Genomic DNA, 25785 nt, shown 5'->3' on the forward strand with positions numbered 1-25785 from the left:
CAGCGCATGCCCCCCGTTCCATGCCAGGAGACTTCATGAGTCATGCTGTTTAAACCAAGTGATCTCCCACAAAGCTGACTGGCAGCGGCTAAAGCTGCCCGTTTAACAAAAGAGTGCCCCAGAATCCACACCCTCCTTTTGGATCCGGCGACTGAGGGCCAAGGACCTAGGAGAAAAAGAAATGTTAGACAAGCAAAAATTGTACTATTTTCTCACATATTTTTCACTACACTTGGAACGCCAACGTCCAAAGCGACGAATTTGTGACCAGTCCCACCCCAACCTAGCGGCCTCCGTCGCCGCACCAATTCTGAATGAATGGGTACCAAATTGAACAGGATCCCTCCCCAGGCGCAACAAAACCTTGCGTAATACAGCCAACAATTGAGGTGCAACTATAGGGCTACCATCAGCATGACAAAAAATGGGCCCCTGGACAAAATGTTGGGAGGACACAAAAACTTCCCATTCCCCCACCGGGCAACATGCAGAGACACCACTCCTGCCAAGGAACACCCACTTACCCCTCCCCATCTGGTCGGTTTTGGACGTCCGCAGCCACAGTCGCACTCTGTCACTTTCCAACACCACCTCACTGCTGGACATACCCACCCTACCCCGCAACCCCAACAACTCTGATGCCCGAAATGCCCCAAAGAATAACCAGACAAAACACAAACGAAATTTGGCACACTCAAAAGCATCATGGCAACACACCTCTAATTCCGGTAACAGCAACTGGAGCAAATCAAAAGTCACTGGCTGCCGGAGCTGCTGACCACCAGCCCGAAGCCTAGTCAAACCCTTCAACATTTTACGAACCAACACCCCCCCAACAGGATCCCTCCCCCACCAAAGCTGCCCATAAAAAGAAACCCCAGCCAACTTGCCAGAAATGGTTGTGGGCGAGAGGCCCTTGTCCGCCAAATGTAAAACAAACTGTAAGAGGAATTGTTCATCGGACAACCCGGCCCTGATTGGCCCCGCCAAATCCTTACCAAACTGCAGAAACTCATGCCAGGCCTTCATATAACCCCGCCTTGTGGAGTCAGCCACTGAATGTTCGACCAATTGGTGTACCCTCAATCCCCCAGGTCCCATACGTACTGTGGGATCGCCGTTGGATCCAGGTCCGCCCCAGGAGCCAATTTGCGGAATTCGGACCACTGAAAGCGAGACAAAGAGTCAGCGATGCAATTAGAAGTACCAGGAACATGCCGTGCTTTAAAGACAATATTTAATTGCAGACACCGCAGCATGAATGCGCGCAGGAGCCGCAAAACACGCAAGTCACGAGCCTTTTGGTGATTGACAAGGTGGACTACTGCCATATTGTCCACATGGAACAAGACGGAGCGATTCTGAAACTCCTCCCCCCAGAGATACAAAGCAACCAGCAGCGGGAAGAGCTCCAGAAACGCTATGCTGCGGCCCTGTTCCTTCCAGTGCACCGGCCAGCCGGCCGCGCACCATCGACCTTCCCAAAATACACCGAATCCGTGAGCTCCCGACGCATCCGTGAACAACTGCACTTGCCACACCATGTCCTCATCCGCAAAAAACAAGGACACGCCATTGAACTCCTGCAGGAAACGAAGCCAGGTAGTCAAATCGGCACGCACAGCGGTGGTAATGCGCACCCGATGATGGGGAAGGCTTGCGCCAGACATTGAAAGACCCAGACGTCTACAGAACGTCCTGCCCGCCCGAACAACCCGGCAAGCAAAATTGAGGTACCCCAAAAGCTTCTGGACGGTCCTCAAAACCACTTTCCGCTCCCCCAACACCAGGTGTATGAATGCAGACATTTCCCGCACTTTAGCCGCAGGCAATCTCGCCATCATAGACATGGTATCAATTTCAATCCCTAAGAAAGTCAGGGATGTACAGGGACCTTCGGTCTTATCCGGCGCCAAAGGAACGCCCAATTCCTCCGCCAGAGCCTGAAAGATTGTCAAAGCCGACTGACACTGCCCAGAGTGACCCTCACCAATGAAAAGAAAATCATCAAGGTAATGGCAGACCAGGACGTGGCCACTGACAAAAGTGAAGCGCCACTGCAGAAATGTACTGACTGTCTCAAAGAGGGAGCATGACACTGAACAGCCCATGGGCAACACCTTATCAACGTAGAAACTACCATCAAAATGCATGCCCAGAAGACTGAAATCCCAAGGATGGATGGGCAACAGCCGGAAAGCCGACTGAATGTCGCTCTTCGCCAGCAAAGCCCCAATACCAGCCGTGCGCACGAGCCGCAAGGCATCGTCCACTGAAGCATAATTGACAGTTGAGTCAGCTGGATCAATAAAATCGTTAATGGATGCACCCTCGGGCCATGACAGGTGATGGATAAGGCGAAACTCCCCCTCCGCCTTTTTGGGTACCACACCCAGAGGCGAGACGATCAAGTCAGGGAGAGGACAATTCAAGAAAGGACCAGCAATCCGACCCGCTGCAAGCTCGGCATCTAGCTTCCTCCGCACAACATGGGGACTCTCTTTCGCAGACTTCAGATTGTCAGACCACCTACCCACCCTGGGTCCCTGATACCCAATCCGAAACCCAATTCTGAAACCCCAAGACAAAATCTTAGCAGCCTCAAAATCAGGATAATCCACCAACCAGAGATCCAGAACATCTTGCTTAATAGGAGTAGGAGCCCTTGTAAACAGCGTGCTGAGGCTGTCCCCTACCCCCTGAACCCCCTCCTTGATCAGCAAAGCGCTGTCCGGGAAAACACTGGGTGAGCGCATGCCTTCCCCCACACTGCGAACACTCATGCTTATACCTGCAAGCTGGTCGGTTACAGGAACCCCTGTTAAAATGCCAGCATGTGCCAGAGGAGGATGATTGACCTCTGCCCCAAACCCCCGCCCCAGACAGAGCGGGGCGAGCTGGAAAGGGCCGATAATACACTGGCTGCCCGCTAGCCGTGTGGGTCGTAGCGGGCGGGTGAGCCGATGCCATCCACTGTAGCCACAATTCGGAATCAACCTCACCCCACGAACGCTCAGGAAAAACACTCATGCGCGCCCTGAATTCTTCATCATACGACAACCAGGCAAAGCCTCCAAAATAACTGTGAGCTTTGCGAATAACATCGGCATATTTGAACATGTCAACCGCCTTGCCCGGATGACGTTGGCAATAAACGCTGGCATAGATAAGAAAGGCCGAAGTCCAATTCTCTATCGACTTCGGAACACGAGGCCTCCGAGCCAATTCTAATTCTTCTTCCTTCGACCCTTCTTTAGCTTGGACATCTCTATGTAGAAGCCGAAAAACATCCACAAATGCACCAGACCATATGTGATTCTTCGTTTTTTCAGACAAATGGGACCCCAAAGACATCCCCACCCCAGAATAAGGCAGTTTTTTAGGTAGGATACTATCCTCCGTAACAGATGTGGCAGCAGCCCCCCCAGCCCCTGCAGTAGAAACTTCCCCCGAAAATTGCACACTAGAAACATTTGAAATCACCGGCCGCTCAAGCCTCGGTGCCAGAGCGACTCGCTCACCAACAACCCCATCCCCCGTACCAATTGATCTTGTACTCTTAAAAGGGAGACTCTCCCTAGGTTGCCACACGGACCACCACCCATCCTTACCTCTTGGCAACTGCTCCGACTGTGGTTGAACAGCCACACGATCCCCTTGAGAAGGTCCAGACCGCACTGCCCCTCGTACTGCTGCATGGTCCGCTCGAGACTCCTGCAAAACACGAGAAACAGTGGGTTGCCCCAACCCGCCCCTCTGGGCCCGTGCTGCCAAAAACCCAACATCTTTGTCTCTCAATTCCCCTTCTTCCAAATCATCATCATGAAAATTCCCATAGAAAGCTTCATCAGAAAATGCAACTTGCGAACTGCCACTTGGCATAGCCCCATCACCAATACCCCCATCATAAAACTGCCAGTCAATGTTCTGAAAGCTGTGAGCACGCAAAGCTGCAGAAGAGATATCCGCTCCAGATAACTCCCCTGTAAGCCCACCACTGGAAACAGCCGTGGGGACAGTTCCCGGGCCCGTGGAAACAGCCAACCGACGCCCAGCCGGAGGCGCAGCTTGAAAACTGCGGCCGCTCAAGCCAGGCAATGAAGAAGTCGCAAAACCATCCTCCCTTAGAGCTGAAACACAATCACCCCCCGATGGCCGAACAACCAACGCCAGACCATTCGCCGGTCCGCCCTGAAGGACACCTGGCCGTTCCCGTGGGACCGGGAACAGAGCTTGCCCAGAAACCGGGGGCTCCCCCCTGTGAACCAAACCCAACCCACCAGAAGCCAAGGGCGTGGGGGGGGCAGTGTGGGGGCCCGTCGCACCGGAGGCCGCAGACTTGGTGACCGGGGGGGCAGCATGCGGGATGCAGCACCTGCTGGGACCAGAACAGGAGCATAATTAGGAGCCCCAGTGGAGGAAAGGGCAGGCGGCGCAGCAGTAGGTGGCCCAACATCTGCACAACCCAGTAGTGGTGTGCCAAAAGTGTGGGGGGGGCAGGGCCAGGCACCGGCGTTGCAGGGGAGAGCAGGAAACATTGCCCATTAATCCATAGGTACGGGGAAACCCCCTCCGGCAAGGCAGACACTGGAGCCGGTGTGTCCCCATGCTCTGCAGCAGGGGAGGGCGAGCTAGCATGCCCTTGCAAGTCCAGGCTCCGCCCCCGCTTTGCTTTGGGACCCGCCTGTGGCTTCCCAGACTTCCCCAGGGCGAGACCGCCTGAGCGCTGTGCCTGCCGGCCCGCAGAACGCCCCCGCCTCCCCCCGGGCGCCCCACGTATGCCAGCACTGAAAAACGGTAAAGCACATACCTGCTGGAGGGCGCCCGGGACACCCGGCGGGGGCTCCACAGCTGCGGGAGGCGGGACCGGCATAGGCCCATCCGCCGGCATAGCCGCCTCGCCGTCTTCCTCCTCCGCCGGGACTGGGGACAAACACGCCGTCACCGCCCTAGACACACCCTCCGCAGCCTTGCGAGGGGGGCGGGCCATTCCGACCCACGCCGGTACACCAGGCCGCAGCAGGTCCTCTCGCCCGGCCTCGCATAGAGTCTGCACAGCCCTCCGCACCTCCGCTGCTTCCTCCATGGAGCCAGAAAGAGGTAAACACACGCGCGCCGCAAAACAAAACCTCCCTTCTCTAGCTTCCCGCCACGCAGTTCCCAACCGCCAGCCTGCCTCCCTTATATCTACTCCCCTAATCAGTCCCACCTGTTGCCCTGACTCTCGCGCGAACATACCCAGGAAGAGACCGGCTCGCGCCTAGCTCTCCCTGGGTCCCCCCGTCTGCCGATGTCTGCCCGGGTGTTTTAAGTGACCCTGCCGCCGCCCGGGCCATGGTGGGACAGGCTGGGTTGAGCACGCCATGATGCAGTGGACCGCGGGATTCATTATCGCGCCAGCTGTAAGCTCATCAAGACCAGCCTGGAGCCATTCGGAGTTAAGCTCTCGCCCATCATGGACTCACGAAGGTAAAAGTATGCCGCGCTACTGCACGGCCAGCGATTCAAAACAGTTTACATTGCATCAAGTGGGCCACTCAGAGCCCAGCCCCCAAGAACTCTGCGCAACTGACACTCGTATTTTATAATAACAGCGCTTGATAGGCACAGGCTCTTATATGCGTGACTTCGTATTTCTGTGCGCTGATGCGGACCACCTCACTGAAATGCATTAGCATCACACTTGATGTGTGATACTTGGCGGGGCTAAGTTAATGATCTATTTCACCTCATTTGTGTAAGTACTCACACAGATAATTTGTTAGCGTCTTGTTTTTTTCAGTTTGTCAGTAGTATTTTCCCACAGCTATATTTTCTTTTTTATCTGCTTTTTCCCCTAAGTGTCTCGGGTAGTTTCTCGATATTAATTTGCTGGTCAAAGTTGCTGCTTGTGATACATAATCACTTTGGGCCAGATGTACGACCAGTGGATTTTGGGACTTGAAAATTGCGAGTCGCAATATGTGAGTCGCAAAATCCAATGTACAACAGTGTCTCAGGCAACGTTCGAGATTCCCACTCCCTGCTCTTAAAAAAATGTTTGCACACCCATTCACAAGGGGAAGAGGTTCCCTGGAGATCCCTCCCTGTTTTCATAACTGCAAGGGTTTTGCGACCGCAAATGTGGTTGCAAAACACTCATACATGGCAATAGCACTCGCTATTAGGAAGGGGCGCCCTTGGGACACCCCCTTCCTAATAGAGAGCCGCTTAACCTATTTTGCGACTCACTAATAGATTAGCGACTCGCAAAATAGGGTTAGTACATTGTGCCACAGTTTACTGCGGTCACAAACTGGCAAGATGCCCCTTTGCGACCGCAATAAACAGTCGTACATCTAACCCTTAGATCTGAGCAGTACTGCCTAATGCACAAAAACTGCACAACTGATAGATTTTCTTTTAATTCACATAGGTGTGCGCAGGTGAAGTGTAGTAAGCTGTTTCTATAAGTTGGCTTTGTATATATCTTTGTTGTGAAGGTACCTACCTGCTTCAAGGAAAAAGAGTTTCTGATTGCTCAATATGTCGGTAAATAAAAAAAAAAATTGGGGGTTTATCCACACGGAAAACTTCTGGGCTTTATCTTTTGAGCCCTGTCATATTAGGAAGACATTATCAATAAAGCATCAATACAGTCTTATGTGTTCATGATATGGGTTTTTGGTCCATATTTGATCTTCCTCAATGGGGGGGGGGAGGGGGAGGAGAGGTGTGTTTGTTTGTTTGTTTGTTTGTTTGTTTTGACCAAGGCAGACTTGTCCGCCGAAACGCGTCGGGTCGTTTATGAAATAAAGTATTCTTTGATCCTAATCCCACGGAGTCGGTGCCTGCTTTATATGTGGAAAACCAGGATTGAAACCATATATATATATCCACGCACAACAGATGTGGTCTCATCATTATACAGACAACACACCTTGGCCCATTCGTTGCTTCAAAGGAGGAGGAATTGCCATCGTCCATAGAAACACTCTCAAAATCTCGACAGACACCCTTGGCACCATCGAACACCTGCACTTCCAGATCAACACCGACCCAACAACACCCTCAGGGGTACCCTCGTCTACAGACCCCTCGGACCCCGACCGCAGTTCCGCGACTCCTTCGCCGACTTAATCTGCACACACGCCCTCACCTCTACAGACTACATCCTCCTCGGGGACCTGAACTTCCACCTCGAACAACAACAACACCAACTCCACCACCCTGATAGAGAACGTCGCCAAACTCGGACTCAGACAACTCGTCACACCACCCAACCACTCCGCTGGCAACACGCTCCACCATATCTTCTCAGCAAGCCCCCACGCCTTCTTCAACGCTCCACTAAACTCCAGTGGACCGACCAACGCTGCATCCACTTCACCTTCTGGAAACCCACCACACAGCACCGCACCCAGCAGATGCCTTGCCGCCGCTGGAGCAAGGTCACTGAGGACCAGCTAACCACCACCTGGGCCCACCCTCAGACCCAACCAACCCCGATGCCCGCAGCCTCAGGCAATGGATCGATGACTGCGCCAACACCCTCGCCCCGCTTAAGAAGCCCACCAACACCACACCAGCAAGCGAGCCAGCTGTTTTACCGAAGACATCGAGGCCTCCAAGGGAACATGCCAGAAACTCGAAAAAAACTGGATCTGTGAACGAACACCGGAAAGCTACACAGCCCACAAGAACGCCACCCGCAGACACCACCACCTCATCAGATCCGCCAAAAGGACCTCCTTCACAGACCGTCTAAACAACAACGCACACAACAGCAAAGAGGTCTTCAGCATCGTGAAGGAACTCTCCAACCCCAGCTCCAATACCAACGACATCCCACCATCACAAGACCTTGGCGACTCGCTGGCCACCTTCTTCCATTGCAAGATCGCAGACCTCCACAACAGCTACAACGCCGTCACCACCCCGGTAACAGCCGAGACCCCCGCCCCCAACACCACCACCCGCACCAACCGCCTGTCCACCTGGACCAACATCGATGACGACGACACCATCAAGATTATGAGCACCATCCACTCCGGATCCCTGGAAGATCCGTGCCCACACCACATCTTCAACAAAGCCAGAAGCACCTTCGCACCCTATCTCCGGAAAACCATCAACATCTCCTATGAGACAGCGACCTTCCCAAAGAGCTGGAAGCACGCAGAGATTAACGTCTTACTCAAGAAACCCAAGGCAGACCCCAAGGACCTCAAGAACTTTAGACCCATCTCCCTGCTCCCGTTCCTGGCGAAGGTCATTGAAAAGGCCGTCAACAAACAACTGACCAGCTTCCTCGAGGAGAACAGCATCCTGGACCCATCCCAGTCCGGGTTCCACAGCAAACACAGCACCGAAACTGCCCTCATCGCCGCCACCGACGACATCAGGACATTGCTGGACAACGGAGAAACCGCGGCCCTCATCCTCCTGGACCTGTCAGCCGCCTTCGACATGGTCTGCCACCACACACTAAGAACACGCCTCCACAGCGCCGGAATCCAAGAGAAGGCCCTGGAATGGACCACCTCCTTCCTTTCAGGCAGAATTCAGAGCGTCCGCCTCCCCCCCTTCAGCTCCGAAGCCACAGAGATCATCTGCGGCATACCCCAAGGCTCATCCCTGAGCCCAACGTTGCACAACTTCTACATGGCACCACTCGCCCTCATCGCTCAACGGAACAACCTCTACATCATCTCCTACGCCGACGACATCCAGCTGATCCTCTCCCTCACCAAAGACCCCACACTGCCAAAACCAACCTTCAAGAAGGAATGAAGGCCGTCGCCAACTGGATGAGCAACAGCCGACTCAAGCTAAACCTAGACAAGACAAAGGTCCTCCTCCTCGGATACACTCCCTTGGCCTGGGACGACTCCTGGTGGCTGACTACACTAGTAGCACCCACTACACCCACCGACCACGCACGCAACCTAGGGGTCATCCTCGACTCCATCCTCTCCATGACGAAGCAGGTCAACACAGTCTCCTCCTGCTTCAACACCCTCCGGATGCTCCGCATCATCTTCAAGTGGATCCCCACAGAAACCAGAAGGACTGTCACCCATGCCCTCGTCAGCAGTAGACTGGACTACGGCAACGCACTCTACGAAGGAGCCCCGGCCACACTCCTGAAACTGCTCCAACGCATCCAGAACGCCTCCGCACGCCTGATCCTCGACATTCATTCGCCGCAGCTGCATCACACCCCACCTAAGAGACCTGCACTGGCTCCCAATCAACAAAAGGATAACCTTTTAATTCCTCACCCATGCACACAAGGCACTCCAGGACACCGTACCAGCGTACCTCAACAGCCGACTCAGCCTCTACACGCCCACCAGCCAGCTCTGAAACGCAGACCACGCCCTCTCCACCGTCCCCCGCATCCGAAGAGTGACCGTCGGTGGCAGATCATTCTCCCACCTCGCCGCTAAGACATGCAACACCCTCCCCACCCGCCTGCGGCAGACCGAAGACCTCCTAACCTTCAGGAGACTCCTCAAGACCTGACTCTTCGAACAGTAGCAGCCTCCCCTCCGCCCCCCAGCGCCTTGAGACCCTTGCGGGTATGTAGTGCACTTTACAAATGCCATGATTGATTGATTGATTGATTGATTGATTGCTTGATTGATTGATTGAAAGTGGAAAAGTCACTTTGAAGCAACGAATGGACCAAGGTGTGTTGTCTCTATATTGATGAGACGATATCTGTTGTGCGTGGATTTATTGGGGTCGGAGACCCCGCTGCGGCCCGCCATTGTAAGCGGCATTAGTTTCTCTCCAGAGCTTGGTTGGAATATATATATATACATATTTATATCCCTCAAAAGTTCTGATAAAAACTGCTAGTCAAACGGTTATTGTTGCACTTGCCTGCTGTGGTGCTTATATACCAAGATAGCTTTTTTTCAGGCTGTTCCTACTTCTTAAACGTAAGACGACTGTGTGAAGTGTTTTTAGGGGGAGGGGGTATCAAATGGTTGGGCTCTGTGGTCATGGCTTTGTACCTGTTAAAGACATTTTGTATTGGGAAGGTTTCGACCAAGCGGATTGCCGTGATATATTCTAGACGTGCAGCTTTGGTACACATAGACCGGATTATCTCAGCCTCCTACATGATATATAGTGGGATCTTGCTTGGATGCTGTTTGTCTCCACAGTTGTTTTCTATGACAGTAGAGCCCACTGCTGCTATGTTGATGGCAGTAGGACGACTAAGGGTTATTTTACTAGGAAGAATATAGCAGTCGGTATTGCTTTATGCGGATGATATGATGTTATTTATTTGGGACATGGGACCAGACCTGGGGAAAATATCTAGGACCCTGAAGGAATTTGAAATGGTGCATGGGCTAGATGTGTTAACGGGACAAAGACTAGCTTATTGCCCACCAGCCATCAACTACCCGAGAAAGAAATTTACTTGGGTAATTAAGTAAGAGCTGGTTACATTCCGGTAGGGATACAAACTCTACCACCCAAATTCATACTTCCTAGTAGACCAAATTGGGGTCTCTATGGTAAACGTTGCCGGTCAGTAATCGTGTACATTGCCAAAAGAGAATGATGCTTCCCTGTGTCCTCTATTACTTTGCTAATCTCCCACTATGGATGCATAAGAAAATATTCAGAGAACTGGTTAATATCCTTAGGGTCCCAGTCTGTGTTCGAGGTAGACAACCGGTATCAATGGCTAGGTTGAAAGTCCTGACGATGCAGACCAGTGTTGTTGCACTCGAATTTGACCTATATTGCTTGGTAGCTCAGCGCAATGGGCAGCCAGGTAGCAGTCTGTGATAATTGGGGACAATTCTATAATGTATTCTAGCATGAAATCTGTGATGGAAGAGTTGTTTTGTGAGAGTGGCAGTCTTTTCTCCAGTTTGGACAAAACCGTGAAAAGCTCACAAGATCAAGTGTGAATATAGACTTAACATAGACCAGCGACCTGAACCAGTGTAGGAATTACCACAGGCTGGCACTGAATCACGAATTCCTTCTACATACTGCAGTTAGCCATGATTTATAGCCTGGACCAAAGTTAACTACTGCTTAGTTTTGTTGTTGTTTGTTTTATGTAATTGGATACAAGAATGACATATGCACTGGTGGTATCTAAATGTGTCTAGTGTAGCAGATAGAAAACCATGGGCATATGTGTAAACTTTAAAGAGAAGAAAATGGAATAAAAGTCCATATAGCAGGAGATCGAAATTATGCATTATACTAAACATAATGTTTGTTTTTTCATTTCTTCGTCTAATCTGTTTTAAACAGGATTATTTGTTTTTTAATCATTTGTATTGTAACCCAATAACGATGATTTAAAATAATTACACACAAAAAACAGCTTGGCGTGAGTCATAAATGCCTATGTGTGCAGCTGCTCAGATAGTAATGTGGTATTTACATTTCTTGAGGGAGGGCATCATGGCTCACTAGAGGGAGGATTTGCCACTTCCGAGTGTGTATATACTTTAAACGATGATGGATTTATTAAAGGCCAGTGACCCCTGACTCTCCAGTTATGTGCACGGTACAGGGAGATATGCAAGAAGAGTGAAAGGCTTTTTAGCACTGTAGATGAAGTAAACTTCTGCTCCCACTGAACCTGCCAATGGGTTAATATTTGGTGGTCGTAATGGCAGTGTAAAATCACATTGATACTGTTGCCTTAGGCAGGGCCGGGATGGTCATTGCGGGCATCGGGCAATCGCCCAGTGCGGCGCAGGGTTGGCGCCGGTTTTGGGCCCCTGGGGGCCGTATTTGTTACAGGGCCGTTTTTGCAGCATAGCTGTAAAATCGTCTCTGTACCAAAATCAGCCGAAAACCAGCCTCGGCAAAGAGCTCAACGGCACCTCCAACACCCCTGAGTGGGGAGGGGGGGCCGGCCAAGCACTTTGCCAGGGCCAGTTGTGGTACCCGGTCCGGTCCTGGTCTTAGGTCGCTGTGTAGTGGGCCTAATTTTTGAAACGCCATTGCATGCAGCAAATCAGTTAAGGAATAATTGAAATTAAATCTGAATCATTAATTCAAAGGATGCGATAACACACTTAACAGATTACAATATTTCACTGAAACTAAAGGGTTGCATATTAAAACGACAAACGCAATAATTAGGACATAATGCCATAGGAAAGGATTTGGAAGGTGAGAGTGAATTCATTCTAAGGCATTACCTGCAACATCTACAATATCTATACAAGAAAAAATAGGAGAGTTAGATGAACTAGAATGCTACAACAGTAGATTACTCTCAACAGATAGTTAAGGCGAGATTAGATTTCCTGCACAATGGCCCCTGTTTGCCCTCTTTCCGACCCTTGGGAATAGCGCCATGCCTGACTTCCATACAGTAAAGTAGGTGCACGTCACTGGGAGCGCGGGGCAAGCACATTCGGAGCTGGAATGTACAGAACCTGAGAAGAAAAAACAATGAAATATTGGGCACAACGCGCGCTTTTATTTTTTCGTAATCCCGCTCCACGCACACGCCCCACGCCCACAGCTCACCATATGAGACATGGCATGAAGGGCGGAACGTACCCTACGCCCCCAGCGTTTGTCACACCCCCAGCACACGGCCACAGCACAACGCAGACATGCCAACAAGGGACAACTTTGCTGGCACAGTTCTTTTACCTTTTAAATGTATATGGCGGGCGTCTGCATAGCCTATGTCCTTCTGCTGCAACTGCCCTTTCCAACGCTGTATTGGGTGTTGTGATTGGTGCTGTGGTTCCTGGATTACCCGTCACAAAGGTTTGGGCTCTCTCTTTATTATATTAGTATAGATTACAACTATCAAATTAACCAAGAAATTGGGTCTGAAAAAGACAATACTATTGAACTCTTATTTTCTGCAAATACCAAGATAATCGACCCGAAACTCCCTCGAAATGTTAAATCTAAAGCCATTTTAGATTTTTCTAGAAAATAACACTGTAAATGGCAATTGACTGCTCAGTACATGGTTTTAATTAGATGAACAATGGACTTGTTCCATTATCAGCTCACTGGTGACTAATTTTAGGGAAAGCAACAAAGACACAGAATGTTCACTTGAAGGTTTACTAACCTGTTCTTGATTAAACATATTTTTAGTTAGATTCAAGGGACACCTAAAACAATATGCATAGCAAAACATTCAGTTTTGGCAAACAAACACATTGCTTGATGTATGGAAGGGTGTCAATATATAATTACCTGCAAAGTAATGGTACTTACATTGAAACCCATATAATGTAAGCTAACAACATTCTCTACTTGTATTGGTACTTGTGGAAATTAGTCTGCAAACTGTTCCCATCACCTTTCATTTCAACTGATTTATGCTTGGTTATTTTATTGGAGAGCATGGTGTGAGGGCTGCCAAGAGGCATCTCAAAGCCTTTATAGCCACATGCATTTAAGACTGAATCATTAGCTTTAAGTCAGACAGGTACAGGGAGATTATTCTCCTTGCCATGATCTAACTTCTAGAGCTCACGAGTATATTAAGGCGCGTTGGTTCCAGAACAGAGCTCTAGGTCATGCTCTAGACCAAATCAAAACGTATTTTCATTTTTTTGATCAGCTTTGACATATTATCAGCGTGCAATATCATGATCACTTCAATGATAGCAAACTCATGTTCTACTAGTATATCAAACCCAAGTAATTGAGAAATTACATTAAATATTGTGTTTAAATAAAGACCAGGAATGCTGCACAATACTGTAAGAGAAGAGCAGTCCTGCTGCTGCCATTTAACAGTATGCTCTCTATCGACTGACCAGGACCAATTTCCTAACTAGCCACATGTCCTGTATAGCAATTTAGTGTGTTTCATTAAATATATTAAAGGTCGGAACTCTCATCTTCTCTCTTTGTGTCATGTATTCAATCCAACGCAGACTGTCAGTCTAGCAGGACAACGAACAATGATAAATTGCTTTGTTTATAGAAATCAGCTGAGGGAATCACGTTTATGCACAATCACATTCACAGACTACATTATGGTTCTTTGTGCATTTGAAAAAAAAATTGATATTTAGTAATATCATATGCAAATAAACTTACACATTCCTTGTAACTTAGTTCAATAGTGGACAGTTTTTTGTTTAACAATAGTATGCCATAAGGACTGTTTCAACAGAAAATTGAGAATGTCCTTTCAACAACTGTACTAGCTGTTGATTGGTCAAATTGGTGTGATTCTATCTCATTCTTGTTAAGCAAAGCTCATGATTGTGTGTAGATTGTGTTCTTCAGTTTTGATTTATTTTCATATGATGTATTGTTACTTTGTCAACTAGGTGATAACTGATATTGTACTTTGTAGGCGAATGCACGCGGGATTAAGAACCCACAGTCTGTGGAACAGAAAAAGAAAAGGCAGGAGGAAATAGAGAAACAGGCTTCCAATTCTGTTCCACCAGCTGGTGGAGGACTTCGGGTAGGTGGAGTGATTTACTAGCAGCTTACTGTGTAGCATTCACAAAGCCTTTTGCTGTATCCTTGTTAAGATCATTTTCAGTTTGTTAAATGTAATCCCAGACTTGATAAGTTCATGGGTAAACCATGAGGCTAACCAAAATGAAGAATGCATCAGAAGCAAGAAACTTTCCTGCTACTTATGGTACTTGAAAATGGAACATCAAACAATCATTTGTTAATGTTAATGTTAATGTTAAGGGATCTTATATAGTGCACGGCTGACCCAGTAAAGGGGCATCCCGGCGCTTTGCACAAAGAAGGGAAGTAAGCTACAGCGGATGGAAACATGAGATTCACACACCTAGAGGTTTAGCAGAAAACGTGGGTTTTTATGGCCTTTCTGAACAACAGCAGGTCGTTAAGGCCGTGAATTTGGGAGGGTAGAGCGTTCCAGAGCTTAGCCGCGAGGTGCCGGAAGGAGCGGCCGCCATCCGGGCCAGCTTAAAACAGGGGACAACTGCCAAGTTTTGGCCTTCCGAACGGAGAGCACAACGGGGTGTGTATGCTGTTAAAAGAGGGCTTAGCATAGGTGTTGATGTAGTTTCCAAGACCTTAAATGCGAGACATAGGGTTTTAAAATGAATCCTCCTCTCCGCCGGGAGCCAGTGGAGTTTATTGAGCGTGCTACTCACAGATTTAAAACGAGGGAGGCCTGTCAGTCTAGATTTTTCACTGATAAATCATATGTGCCTGATTACATAAATCAAGTTTCAGTTCCACAATGGTGCAGGGAAAGGAAGGTAATGGATAGCACAGAAGCATTTCTGTCTCAGTGTACATAGAGGATGTGCTTGATTCTGTACCCACCATACCCCTGTTCACTCGGTCTAGTGAGAACTGCATTCTTCCATCTGTATGTTGTGCACAAGTTCAAAGGTTTTTGAGTGTCTGAACAATGTTAGTGTAAAGGCACATTCAACACATGAAGATTGATAAATATTTTGATGCTTTTGGTTGTAGACGGGAGTTGAATATCCAATGAGGATCGTATGTGCTACTGAAATTTAGAACACATCAGGAATTGCAGAGGCTACGCTTGTGTTAAGCTTGAACCTGATTGATTGTCCACCACAAGCCCGTCAAGGCAAAGTGACTGACTTCCCACCCTATTTGTGACAGTGCTACTATCACTATTCAATTCAAAATAGTCTTTATTTGATATTTTTCAATCATAAAAAAGACATTTACAAAATTGACCCCCCACACCCAGCAAAATACAAGATCCACAATAAATCATTTCAGTTTAATCTAAAATTATCAGACTAGATCTTCTCTATTAACAACATTTTTAAATATGTTATATTAAAAAAGAATAAAAACAATTATTAAAAGACGAAATTCATCGAAATATATCAGTTGCTCAATACAGTGTGCAAAATCGGATAGCAGCATGTGACGACCAGCCCTAGGTTATTCCAAACTCATTTTACGGGCCCGAATTTTCCACATCCAGTGAAGAAATATCGACATGGCTATAACAACTGGCTGTCACTATATTTCCGTGCCTTTGACTGCCATGCCAGGCATGGTGGTCCCAGGAGAGGAAATCCATAAATGGCCCCTCTGCACAGGTAGAAAGCTGCGTCTGTGTCACAACCAAAGCTTTTTTTTTTTTTCAAGAACGAATAGTGAGTTGGTGTAGGAACATGATGCCTGCTCAACATACACACCAGCCTTCAGGTTAACTTTATGGGAAGGTGTAGACATCCCTGTAAATATTGATATTTTAATTAATGTAATACTGTAAAGTAGGCACAAGTATCAGTTTATTTATGGTCACCAATGAAACCTATATCCTGTTGTTACTTGCTATTTGTCATACATTTTATTTGTGCAGGTACTGAATCTTGGTTTCTTTCATGTACTGAAACAAATGTATCTGATGAATGCTACGTTTTTGTTCTTATCCTGCTACAACTGCTAATGTCTAATATTGATAAACCCAAATAAATATTGTTTAATTGTCTGCCAAAGTACAGTAGGAGTAAAGCCATCACTGTAGCATTGTGCACTAAGATTAAGGTAAACTGTTGCACCCAGCACTTTTTGCATGGTTATTCCCAAACCTTTTGCCTTCTTCCTCCTATTTTTCTGACCTTTTTTTGTTGACTTTAGATTCTGGGCACTTTACCACTGCTAAACAGTGCCAAAGTGCATGTGCTTTCTCCTTAATACATGGTATGATTGGTTAACACTTGTAAGGCATATTTAATTTTCTTGTAAGTCCTTTTCATATACACAGGGTCTTTAAATTAAATGCTACTAGTGGACCAGCAGCGCTGATTGCCCACCCACAGAAGTAGCCTTTCAAACTTGTCTCAGGCCTGAAACTGCAGTGCCTGCATATGCAGTTTATGCCACTTTGACTTTCCATTTAAAACTACTTTCCTAGCCTTAAACTCTTTTTTCTACATATAGGTCACGTGTAAGGTAGGCCCTAGGTAGCACTATAGGCAGGGTGTGATGTAGTTAAGATAGGACATGTGCCTTCATTGTCTGGCCTATCCTGGTAGTGACAAACCTGTTTTGTTTCTCACTACTGTGAGGCCTACTTCTCTCCTTGGATAGCATTAGGAATTCCCTTATATATGTTTAACTGGTAATTCCTGATCTGAAAGTGGTAGCGCTGCCATGTTTTGTATGTTCAGAATGGTAGTTAAAAATCATGCTTACTGATTTAGGTAGATTATCTATTACTATTTTAGAAATGCCACTTTTAGAAAGTGTACCTTTGTCTGTGCTTATAGCTCTATATAGCTCCATGTGCTTTGCAGCGTGACTCCAATCCACGTCTGGGCCTGGTTGACAGATACATTTTGTGCATACTTTCCAGACACCCACAACACAGGAAGGGCAGGGTGTATCGAGAAGCATCTGCATACTAATAGTCTTCGTGGACTTGGTGAGAGGGAGGTGAGGCGCACGTACATTTGTAGAGGCTGTGTCCGGCCCTCACACAAAGGGCTAATTTACCTCCTACTGATGTCTGGATGCAAGGCAGGAGAGAAGGGAATCTCTTGGAACTTCACAGACCTTGCTGGAAACGTGTCCCACCTTCTAGAAACAGGGTACCCGGGTATAAGTACTGGGGATCTGACCCCATGATTTTAGAGAACTTTTGGAACTGGGACTGAACATCTGTCAGAGGGATTGCTGCGTTGCACAAAGGACTCATCTGGACTGCTCTTCTATTGTTGCCCTCTTGTCTGCTAATTGCTGGGTGACCTAAATGACTCACTGGATTGCTTTGCTGCCAGCTGCTCCCTGATTCTGGTTTGCCAGAGGTTTGTTGTTAACCAGAGGAACTGCCATCAGCACTACCTGTCCAATGTGCTGGCCTGCTAATTACTAGCCCCACGCCTAGTGTTCTCACAGGGCTAGCTGAAGGACCCCTGCTGTCTGAGTCCCCTTGCTGGTTGAATTTGGGGGTTGACACTCTTGTTTCTGCAAATCTCAAATGTAGTGCATGGTGAGCACTTAATTTTTCATTGATCTGGGGCCAGAAGCTAGCGATTTATTTTCCCTCCAGCCACGCCTGCCATTGTGTGGTTGCAAACCTTCTTTTAGGCCACAAAACTTGCTCTGCAAGCCATTGCCTGCTGTGTGGCCCCTGACCCTTGCAGAAATGACCAGAGCTCTCTGCTGCCTGAAAACTACCGCTTTGCTTGTGCGCTAAAAACACTAAGGGATGCGGGCGAGCAAGAATTCCACCCTACCACGCGTGTTGCCTAGGAGATCATGGGCTGCATCACGAAGGAGTGAGAATCCCCTGCCACTTGACACTGCACCGGCTTGATGCCTGTATCTTGTTTTTCTACAAGGCCAGGGCGGCTTAGAAGAGGAAATAGCCATCGATCCAGCATGGGTGTCCCAGGCTGCCTCAAAGTCTGTGAAGCCCCCAGTGTCAGTGCACTGCATCCCCAGGCCACAACAGGCCTGCAGATGACACCTGGCTGTAGGTATTGGGTGTTGATTGGGACGAGTTCTTGGTGTCCTCGGTCCCAAGTGCACTGTAACTAAACCTTGCCCTGGTGGTATTTAACAGCTACACTGCAGATTCACGGGTAGCTGCATGGGTCTTTGATTTCTTTATATGCAGGAAGGAACAAGCAGAGTCTCCCATAAAGATCACCGTATGTGTACTCCTCCCGCATCCATGTTGACATACCGAGGGAGGAGGATCCCTCTCTGCCAGGTGACAGGAGGAGGTGAACCATGAGTTCCTTACTGCCACTTGGGTGAAGTATGTTGCCTATGTTTGCAGAGTACTGGATAGTTGGGTGAAGGGTAACCAGGTAAATTATTTTCAGGGGCTCTATGATTTAATGACATGGGAGCACTTGCCTGCTAATAGTTATCCAGAGCTACACCAGCACTTGATTGACAGTAAGCTGACTGACCATAGGAAGCGTGCTGTGGAGGCGGCCCACTGGGGCATGTGGGAGATTCAGCCAATGCTCGGCAGGGTCCCCAGCAGAAAAGTGGGGGGTACAAGGGTAAAGAAAAGGAGTTCCAAAAAAGGCCCCAAAGTAATTCTCATGGGAAGCAAGGGAAAGGTTCCCAGGCCCCCGGTGGTAAGAAACCATGGGTCTCTTCAGGTAAGCCTGCGTAGAAGGCTCCCCGCAAGTGTTATGCTTGTAATCCGGTGGGTCACTTCATAGGGCATCCTTTTGTGTCCCAAAACCACCACTGCACCCACTAGTGCACCGCCCTATGGGTTGACTAGTGTAGCCTTGGGGGAGGAGTTGGGACCCCAAGGAGGGTGGGAGCCAGTAGAATTGACCCTTGTCTCACTAGGGGACAGTGGGATGGTCCCAAGGACCCACCTGCCCACAAACAATAGGAAATACGGGCAGTAGATGACCATAAATGGCCATAGGGTGCAGACTCTGAGAGACACGGGAGCTAGTGTGACACCTGTCAGTTTTTGACTAGTGTCTGAAGAGCAGGTGGTCCCCAACGTACTTTACCCTCTAGTTGCAGCTGGCAGCTCAGATTGCCTCTGCAACATGGCACAGTTTCCCTTTCAGTGGGGGTGAGGAGGTCTCGGGTACCTTGAAAGTAGTTGTGAGACCAGCCATCCCTGTTGACTTGACTGTCTGCTTGGTAACGATCTGGAGAGTTCCCCTTGGGAGAAGGTGGAACACTAGTCTCATCTCAAGACGTTGGGTCTGCCTAAGTAGGTATGTGTGACCACTCGGTCAATGGCAGACGGTAAGGTCAATCAATAGGACCTGGAGCCTGAATGAGTGTCCCAGGTCCCTGCAGAAAGAGAAGAGGCAGGGGTGTGGGAAACCAGCCACCGAAGTTCCCACGGTCCAGGAGGAGGCAGACCTTGAGGGGGGGATGCCCTGGAACCTATAGGGGAGCAAGTGGCAGCAGGAAGGGGGCCCCTCAAGGGAGATATTCTGCAAAAAGCAGCAGAAATGCCCCTCGCTTGTTGGGTTGTGGCAGCAGGCTGCAAACCAGACAACAGGTGATCAGTCTGAATCATATTGGATTTACTTGGAGAAGGGTCTCCTGAATCGTGAGCCTAGGACAACTGAGCCTGGGTCAGCCAGTGTGCTGGTGGTACCATAGCTCTTTAGTATTATTATTATGGAAGTTTGTAAAGCGCCTGGTTACGCGTACCGGCGTGTCCCCGCGCTAGGGTGTGAGAGAAGAGGAGTCCTAACTGGATTTGATTACACAAGTGCAGACCGGAAAGAGTGGGTTTTGAGAGCTCCTCGGAACTTAGTATAGAGCCTTTCTGCTGGGCCTGGCTCATGATGTGCATTTGGGGCAGGACAAGACCCTTGAGAGGCTTGTCACCCACTTTTACCGGCCCCAAATGCACAAGGACTCTGACACACATTATAGGACTTGCCAGGCAAGCGGTAAGAGTGGGAGGAAGTACAAGGCTCCTCTCCAACCATTTCCTGAAGTCAGCACCCCCTTCAAAAGGGTGGGTATTGACATTCTGGGGCCTCTGGACCCCAAGACCGCCATGGCCAACAGGTTCATCCTAGTCTTGGTGGGCCACGCCGCCCTGTACCCAGAGGCTATCTCTCTCTGGGCCACAACAGCCCCATGCTGGGCTGGGCATTGATGGGGGTCTTTTCCCATGTAGGGTTGCCCAGAGAGTCTGTATCTGACCGGGGTACCAACTTCATATCAAAGTATATGAAGTTCTTGTGGCAGGAGTGCAGTGTTACCTATAAGTTCACCACTCCTTACCACCCATAAGGTAATGGGCTGATTGAGAGATTCAACCGGACCCCAAAAGGCATAAATAGGGGTTCCGCAGAACCCATGAGGCGTAAGTGGGATGTCCTCTATCATGCCTGCTGTTTGTTTACAGGGAGGTACCCCAGAAGTCTTTAGGGTTGAGTCCCTTTTGATGCCCTGTAATCTGCCTTGTGCACGGCGCCCAACTTCTCAAACGAATTTGTGGTGCAGACAGATATTTCCGAGAATGGTGTGGGGGCTGTTCTCTCACAACTGAATGATGAGGTCCTGGACCAACCCCTAGCCTTCATTAGTAGGAGGTTACTTCCACTGGAACAGAAGTGGAGTGCGATTGAGCGTGAGGCTTTTGCAGGGGTCTGGGCGCTCAAGGAGCTGAGGCACAACATGTTTGGGACTCACTTTTGGGTTCAGATCGATCGCAGGCCCCTCAGATGGTTGATGCAGATGAGGGGGCGAGACCTCAGAACTGTTGAGGTTGTCCATTTCCCTACAAGGGTTGGAATTCATGGTGGAACACTGCCCTGGTAACCAACACGCCAATGCTGATGATCTGTCCATATTTTCCTGCCTTAGTGAAGAGCACTCCCAGGAGCGCGGGTCGTTCTCCCCACTTTTCAGTTGGAGGGTACACGTGTTAGACATGGCAACCTTTCTGTGGTATTCCCATGTTTTTTTTCCTCTGCCTCCTGCGTTTTTGCTATGTGCTGTTCTTCTTTTTTGTTGGTGGAGATGCTTTGGGCACTTTGCCACTGCTGATCAGTTCCAAAGTGCAAGTTCTCCCTATGTAAATTGTGAATATGGATTGGTGTTTCCATGATTGGCTTGTTTGACTTACTCCTAAGTCCCTAGTAGAGTGGAGGTGGGCATGGACTATGTTACAGACAGGCTCAACTTGGCACCGCTGATCTTTTGGTTAAAGACATGGCTCAATAAGGACTTAACTCTGAATCACTCAATCATAGAGGACGTCATGTCGCTAGACTATTCTAAAAAGAGCCCCTGGTTGGAATATCTGAGGAAGTCATTTGCCTAGGTGGGGAGACCAGAACTTTTTGAATCCCCTTCCTGTATTAGCAACGTGGATGTGGCCTCAGTTAAGAGGCAGTTTATGATCCTGGCGAGATTAGCCCGTGAGGAAAGGGAACTGCAGAAGTCATCGGTGAGGTCTCATTACATACCAAAAAGCTCGACCTCACTGGAACCCTACCTCAGCATTGTCACTAGGCCTTTCCACAGATTCCTTTTAATTAAGTTTAGATTTAACCTGATTCATTATTATTTGGGCAATTACCAGTCCTGGGCCAGACCAGAGTCCGCCCCTCCCTGCTCTTGTGACGACTTTTCAACCCAGGATACCATGCATTTTGTCATGTTTTGCTCTTTATTTTCAGTTCCCCGCAAAAAACATTTGTTACCAATTTTGAGGGAGGCTGGTTTCATACAAGTCAGACCAGCTCTTCTTTACCTCCAGTCCATGAACAATACTCGCACTATATTTTGTATGGGACATTTTTTGGTTGCAGCATTACGTTTCAAATCGATTATTACAACTATAGCCAGCCCCTAATTTCTGTCCATCCCCCGCAGTCCATATTGTTATTCAGTATGTGGTTCTTTGCCTTTTTTGCACAAACTTTCTACTAATAGTTTTTTACTGAACCCCTTGCAGTCTATAATGTTATTTAGTATGTGGAACCCTGTTTTTTGCACAAACTCTTTTTAATAGTTTTATTTACTGAATATACTGTATTGAAACAATTTTAATTTTTGAAAATGTATTTTTTACATTTTTAACATGTATGAAATGTATGTCTTTTTATGATTTTATTTAAAATTGAATAAAGTATTTTGACTGACTGACTGACACTCCTAAGTCCCTAGTAGAGTGCACTATGTGTGCCTAGGGTCTGTAAGTCAAATGCTGCTGGTGAGCCTGCAGCACTGATTGTGCCACCCACAAAGGCAGCCTTTTACAGAGTTCTCAGACCTGCCACTGCAGTGTCTGTGCGCAGTTTGGTACTGCCATGTCGACTTGGCAAGTTCACCTACTTGCCAGGCCTTAACCTTCCCTTTTATTACATGTGAGTCACCCCTAAGGTAGGCCCAAGGTACCCCTGTAGGCAGCGTGCAGTGCATGTGAAAGGTAGGGCATGTACTGATGTGTGTGACATGTCCTGATGTGTGTGACATGTCCTGATCGTGAAATCGAGTGTATTTCGTTTATCACTATTGAAAGGCTATCTGTCCCATAGGATATAATGGGAGTTTATTTATAACATCTTATAAGTATAACTTCCCATTGGGATAAGAAGGAAAGATGGAGTTTAAAATGCCTCAACTCAGAATATAAAGATGCATATTTTAGTAAAGATGCTTTTTTATTTATTTATTTTATTTGCAGAGTTTTATATAGAGTGTGTGTTTGAAAATACCACTTTTAGAAAGTGGATATTTTCTTGCTTAGCCATCCTGTGTGCCTTCTGGTTTGTGGATTGACTGTCTGGCTTTGGAGTGACAAGGGCTGGAGGTGTGCATTTGCTGTAGACAGGCACTGGGGGGGTTGAGGTGTGTCCTGCCTTGCCTGGACGAGTCCGGCTGGGCTGAATAAATCTGGGCTGCATTAAGGGTAGTGGGAGGAGATTTCCTTTCACCTGAATAGGCCTAGTCTGCCTTCCACAATGCTATCTCCATCTCCTGCTGGGAAGCAGGTCCAGAGAGGACAGAACTCGTTTTGACTGAGCACAGAGCCTCTCTGTCATAGAGAACAAAGATAAATGGAATATAAATATGAGGGCCCAGACCCCAGAACTTTAGTTTTCTTCTAGACTCAAGAGGAACCTCTGCCAAGGAGAAAAGCTAAGGAACCTGAAGGAGACGTACTTTCCCTTTGCTGTGTGCTGTCTTGGGTTGGCCTTCAGTGGCTTTTTCTGCCAAAGAGAGTAGGACAAAGACTTTGCTATGTGCTGTGTATTCTGCTTAAAAAAGATCTCCAATGGCTTGAAGTAGAGCTTCCCTCCTGTTCTGAATTCTCAGGTACACAAAGACTTCACCAGCTCCCCTGATCTTCCATGGTGGGAGTTTTGACCTGCCAAGAGGTGTCTGTTGCTGAGTTGGGCCTCTGGAGGTTGTTCCTGCAGTTGGGAGCTGGAAAAAAGACGCAACTAGGAGCAGCGCAACACATCTGCACCAGTTTCCGATGCATCGCCGCTGTGCGGGAAGAATTTCCACACATCCCCATCATGCCCCTAAAGAAACCGACGCAGCGCCTGCCCGCAGCTGGAAAAATTGATGCACACCGAGTCCCGTGCACCGATCTTAGAAGTCCAAGATCACCGCACCAATTCTGATTCAGGCTCTGCTGTGCGGCTGCAAAACTAACGCATCGTGAGACCACGGCTGGAGAAAACAAAGCAGCGCTATTGCCGCCACCGCTGCATTGATAACCGACGCATCCCCAATCCTCACACATCACACTGGTGCGCCAAGTCTCAATTAACGCCGGGGCAGCAGTAAGAAACGGACGCATCACCTCCCCGCACAGTAAGAAACCGAGGCATCACCTCCCCTGCGTGGCAGTAAAGAACTGATTCATCACCTCCCCTGGAGTAAGGAACCGATGCATCACCTTCCCTGGGCATAAGGAACAGACGCATCACCTTCTCTGTGGCTGTTTTTGTTTATGATTTTAACGCATCCAATGTACTTTGTGTTTAAAGTATTGCATCTATAGTTTTCTATGGACAGAACTGTTTTTACCTTCTGAAGATTACATTTTAAATACTGTGTTGTTTTTTTGTCGTTTTAGTCTTTTTTGGTTTAGATAAAGATAGCTTATTTTTCTAAACTGTTGTGGTGTCCATTTGTAGTGTTTTCACTATATTACTGTATGTGAGCACAAATGCTTTACACACTGCATCTGACACAAGCCCATCTACTCCTGCCAAGCTACCAAGGGGGTGAGCAGGTGTGATTTTAGAAGTGTATCCTCCTTACTCTGACTAGGAAGTAGGGTCCCTACTTGGACAAGGGTGCAAATCATTGCCAACTAGCGACCCCCATTTCCAACAGACTTCATTTCTAACAATGCCAATGTAGAGAGTTCATGGATGAAGATAGAATACTTTTTTATTATGTTGCAAGGAATAATCCTCTACCAGCATCAACCACTCTTACTGCTTGCTCCACCTCGTTCTTTCCCACTCCTTCCACGTTCTACTTCCCACATTCTACTTAGAGGCTCTAGAACCCAGCAAGTAAGTGATGGAATTCTTTATTCAGAGGTTACCACAGTGGCCCATGTAGTGAGTCAAGCTCTATCTCAGAAGTTTTAAAGCCCAATGGTATAAGTTATCATCATCAGAATGTTGAGGGGGTAGCAAGCCATCTTCCTCACTATCATCATCAGTATCTTGAAGTTCACCTTTCTTTTGTCAGGATCACAGTATGAACCAACAAGAAAATGAACCCTCTGCTGATACTTGCCCTGTGGTGGAGACACTAGCTTAGAGCCGCACTGCATGATCATATGCTGTATGTTTGTAACTTTGTAGCACTTCATCGGCCCAGCTTGAGCTGATTACAGTTCGGGGTCTAATATGGGTGTTGACACCGGAGCATCCATTGGCATCTTGACAGGCATCAGGCAACAGGAACCAGCGTGGATCTTGGGAAAATAGTAGAAGTCTGTACTGGAGTCAGTATGGGCCTAGTAATAGGTCCCAAGGGTCAGACAGTGCGGAGAGGGATCCATAGAAGGTAACCAACCGAAGGCCCCTGCAAGTACAGTGGCCCAAAAATACACCAGCGGGAGCAGACCGCACAGTGAAGTAACATATAGGCACCACCCCTGGCTCCACTCGATGAAGTGCGGGGCAACATGGAGTGTGCGCAGATTTGCATGATGCCACGTATTGGCGTGTGAGAGTACTGCTACAAAATACTCAGGCTCTATTCTGGCTCCTGGGGAATATTCTAAGCTGAGGAACCTGTAGTTAGAAGCAGCCTTCAGAAATATATGTACACAGTACAATTCGGGGCTCCAGATGAGAATTTGAAATAAAAATGTAGTAAAATCAAGTTGTG

General features: G+C 48.1%; 1 protein-coding gene across 1 annotated transcript in view; it reads left to right on the top strand.

Moving 5' to 3' along the window:
• SVIP (small VCP interacting protein) overlaps window positions 1-25785 on the top strand; it is a 121599-nt gene that overhangs the window by 79287 nt on the left and 16527 nt on the right. Inside the window, exon 3 of the mRNA XM_086959493.1 lies at window positions 14321-14434. Coding sequence (XP_086815619.1) covers window positions 14321-14434 — 114 coding nt within the window. The remainder of the gene's footprint in view (window positions 1-14320; window positions 14435-25785) is intronic.

The sequence above is a fragment of the Lissotriton vulgaris genome, chromosome 2_2 (genome assembly GCF_964263255.1).
Source record: "Lissotriton vulgaris chromosome 2_2, aLisVul1.2, whole genome shotgun sequence".
In the NCBI taxonomy this organism is placed as follows: domain Eukaryota; kingdom Metazoa; phylum Chordata; class Amphibia; order Caudata; family Salamandridae; genus Lissotriton; species Lissotriton vulgaris.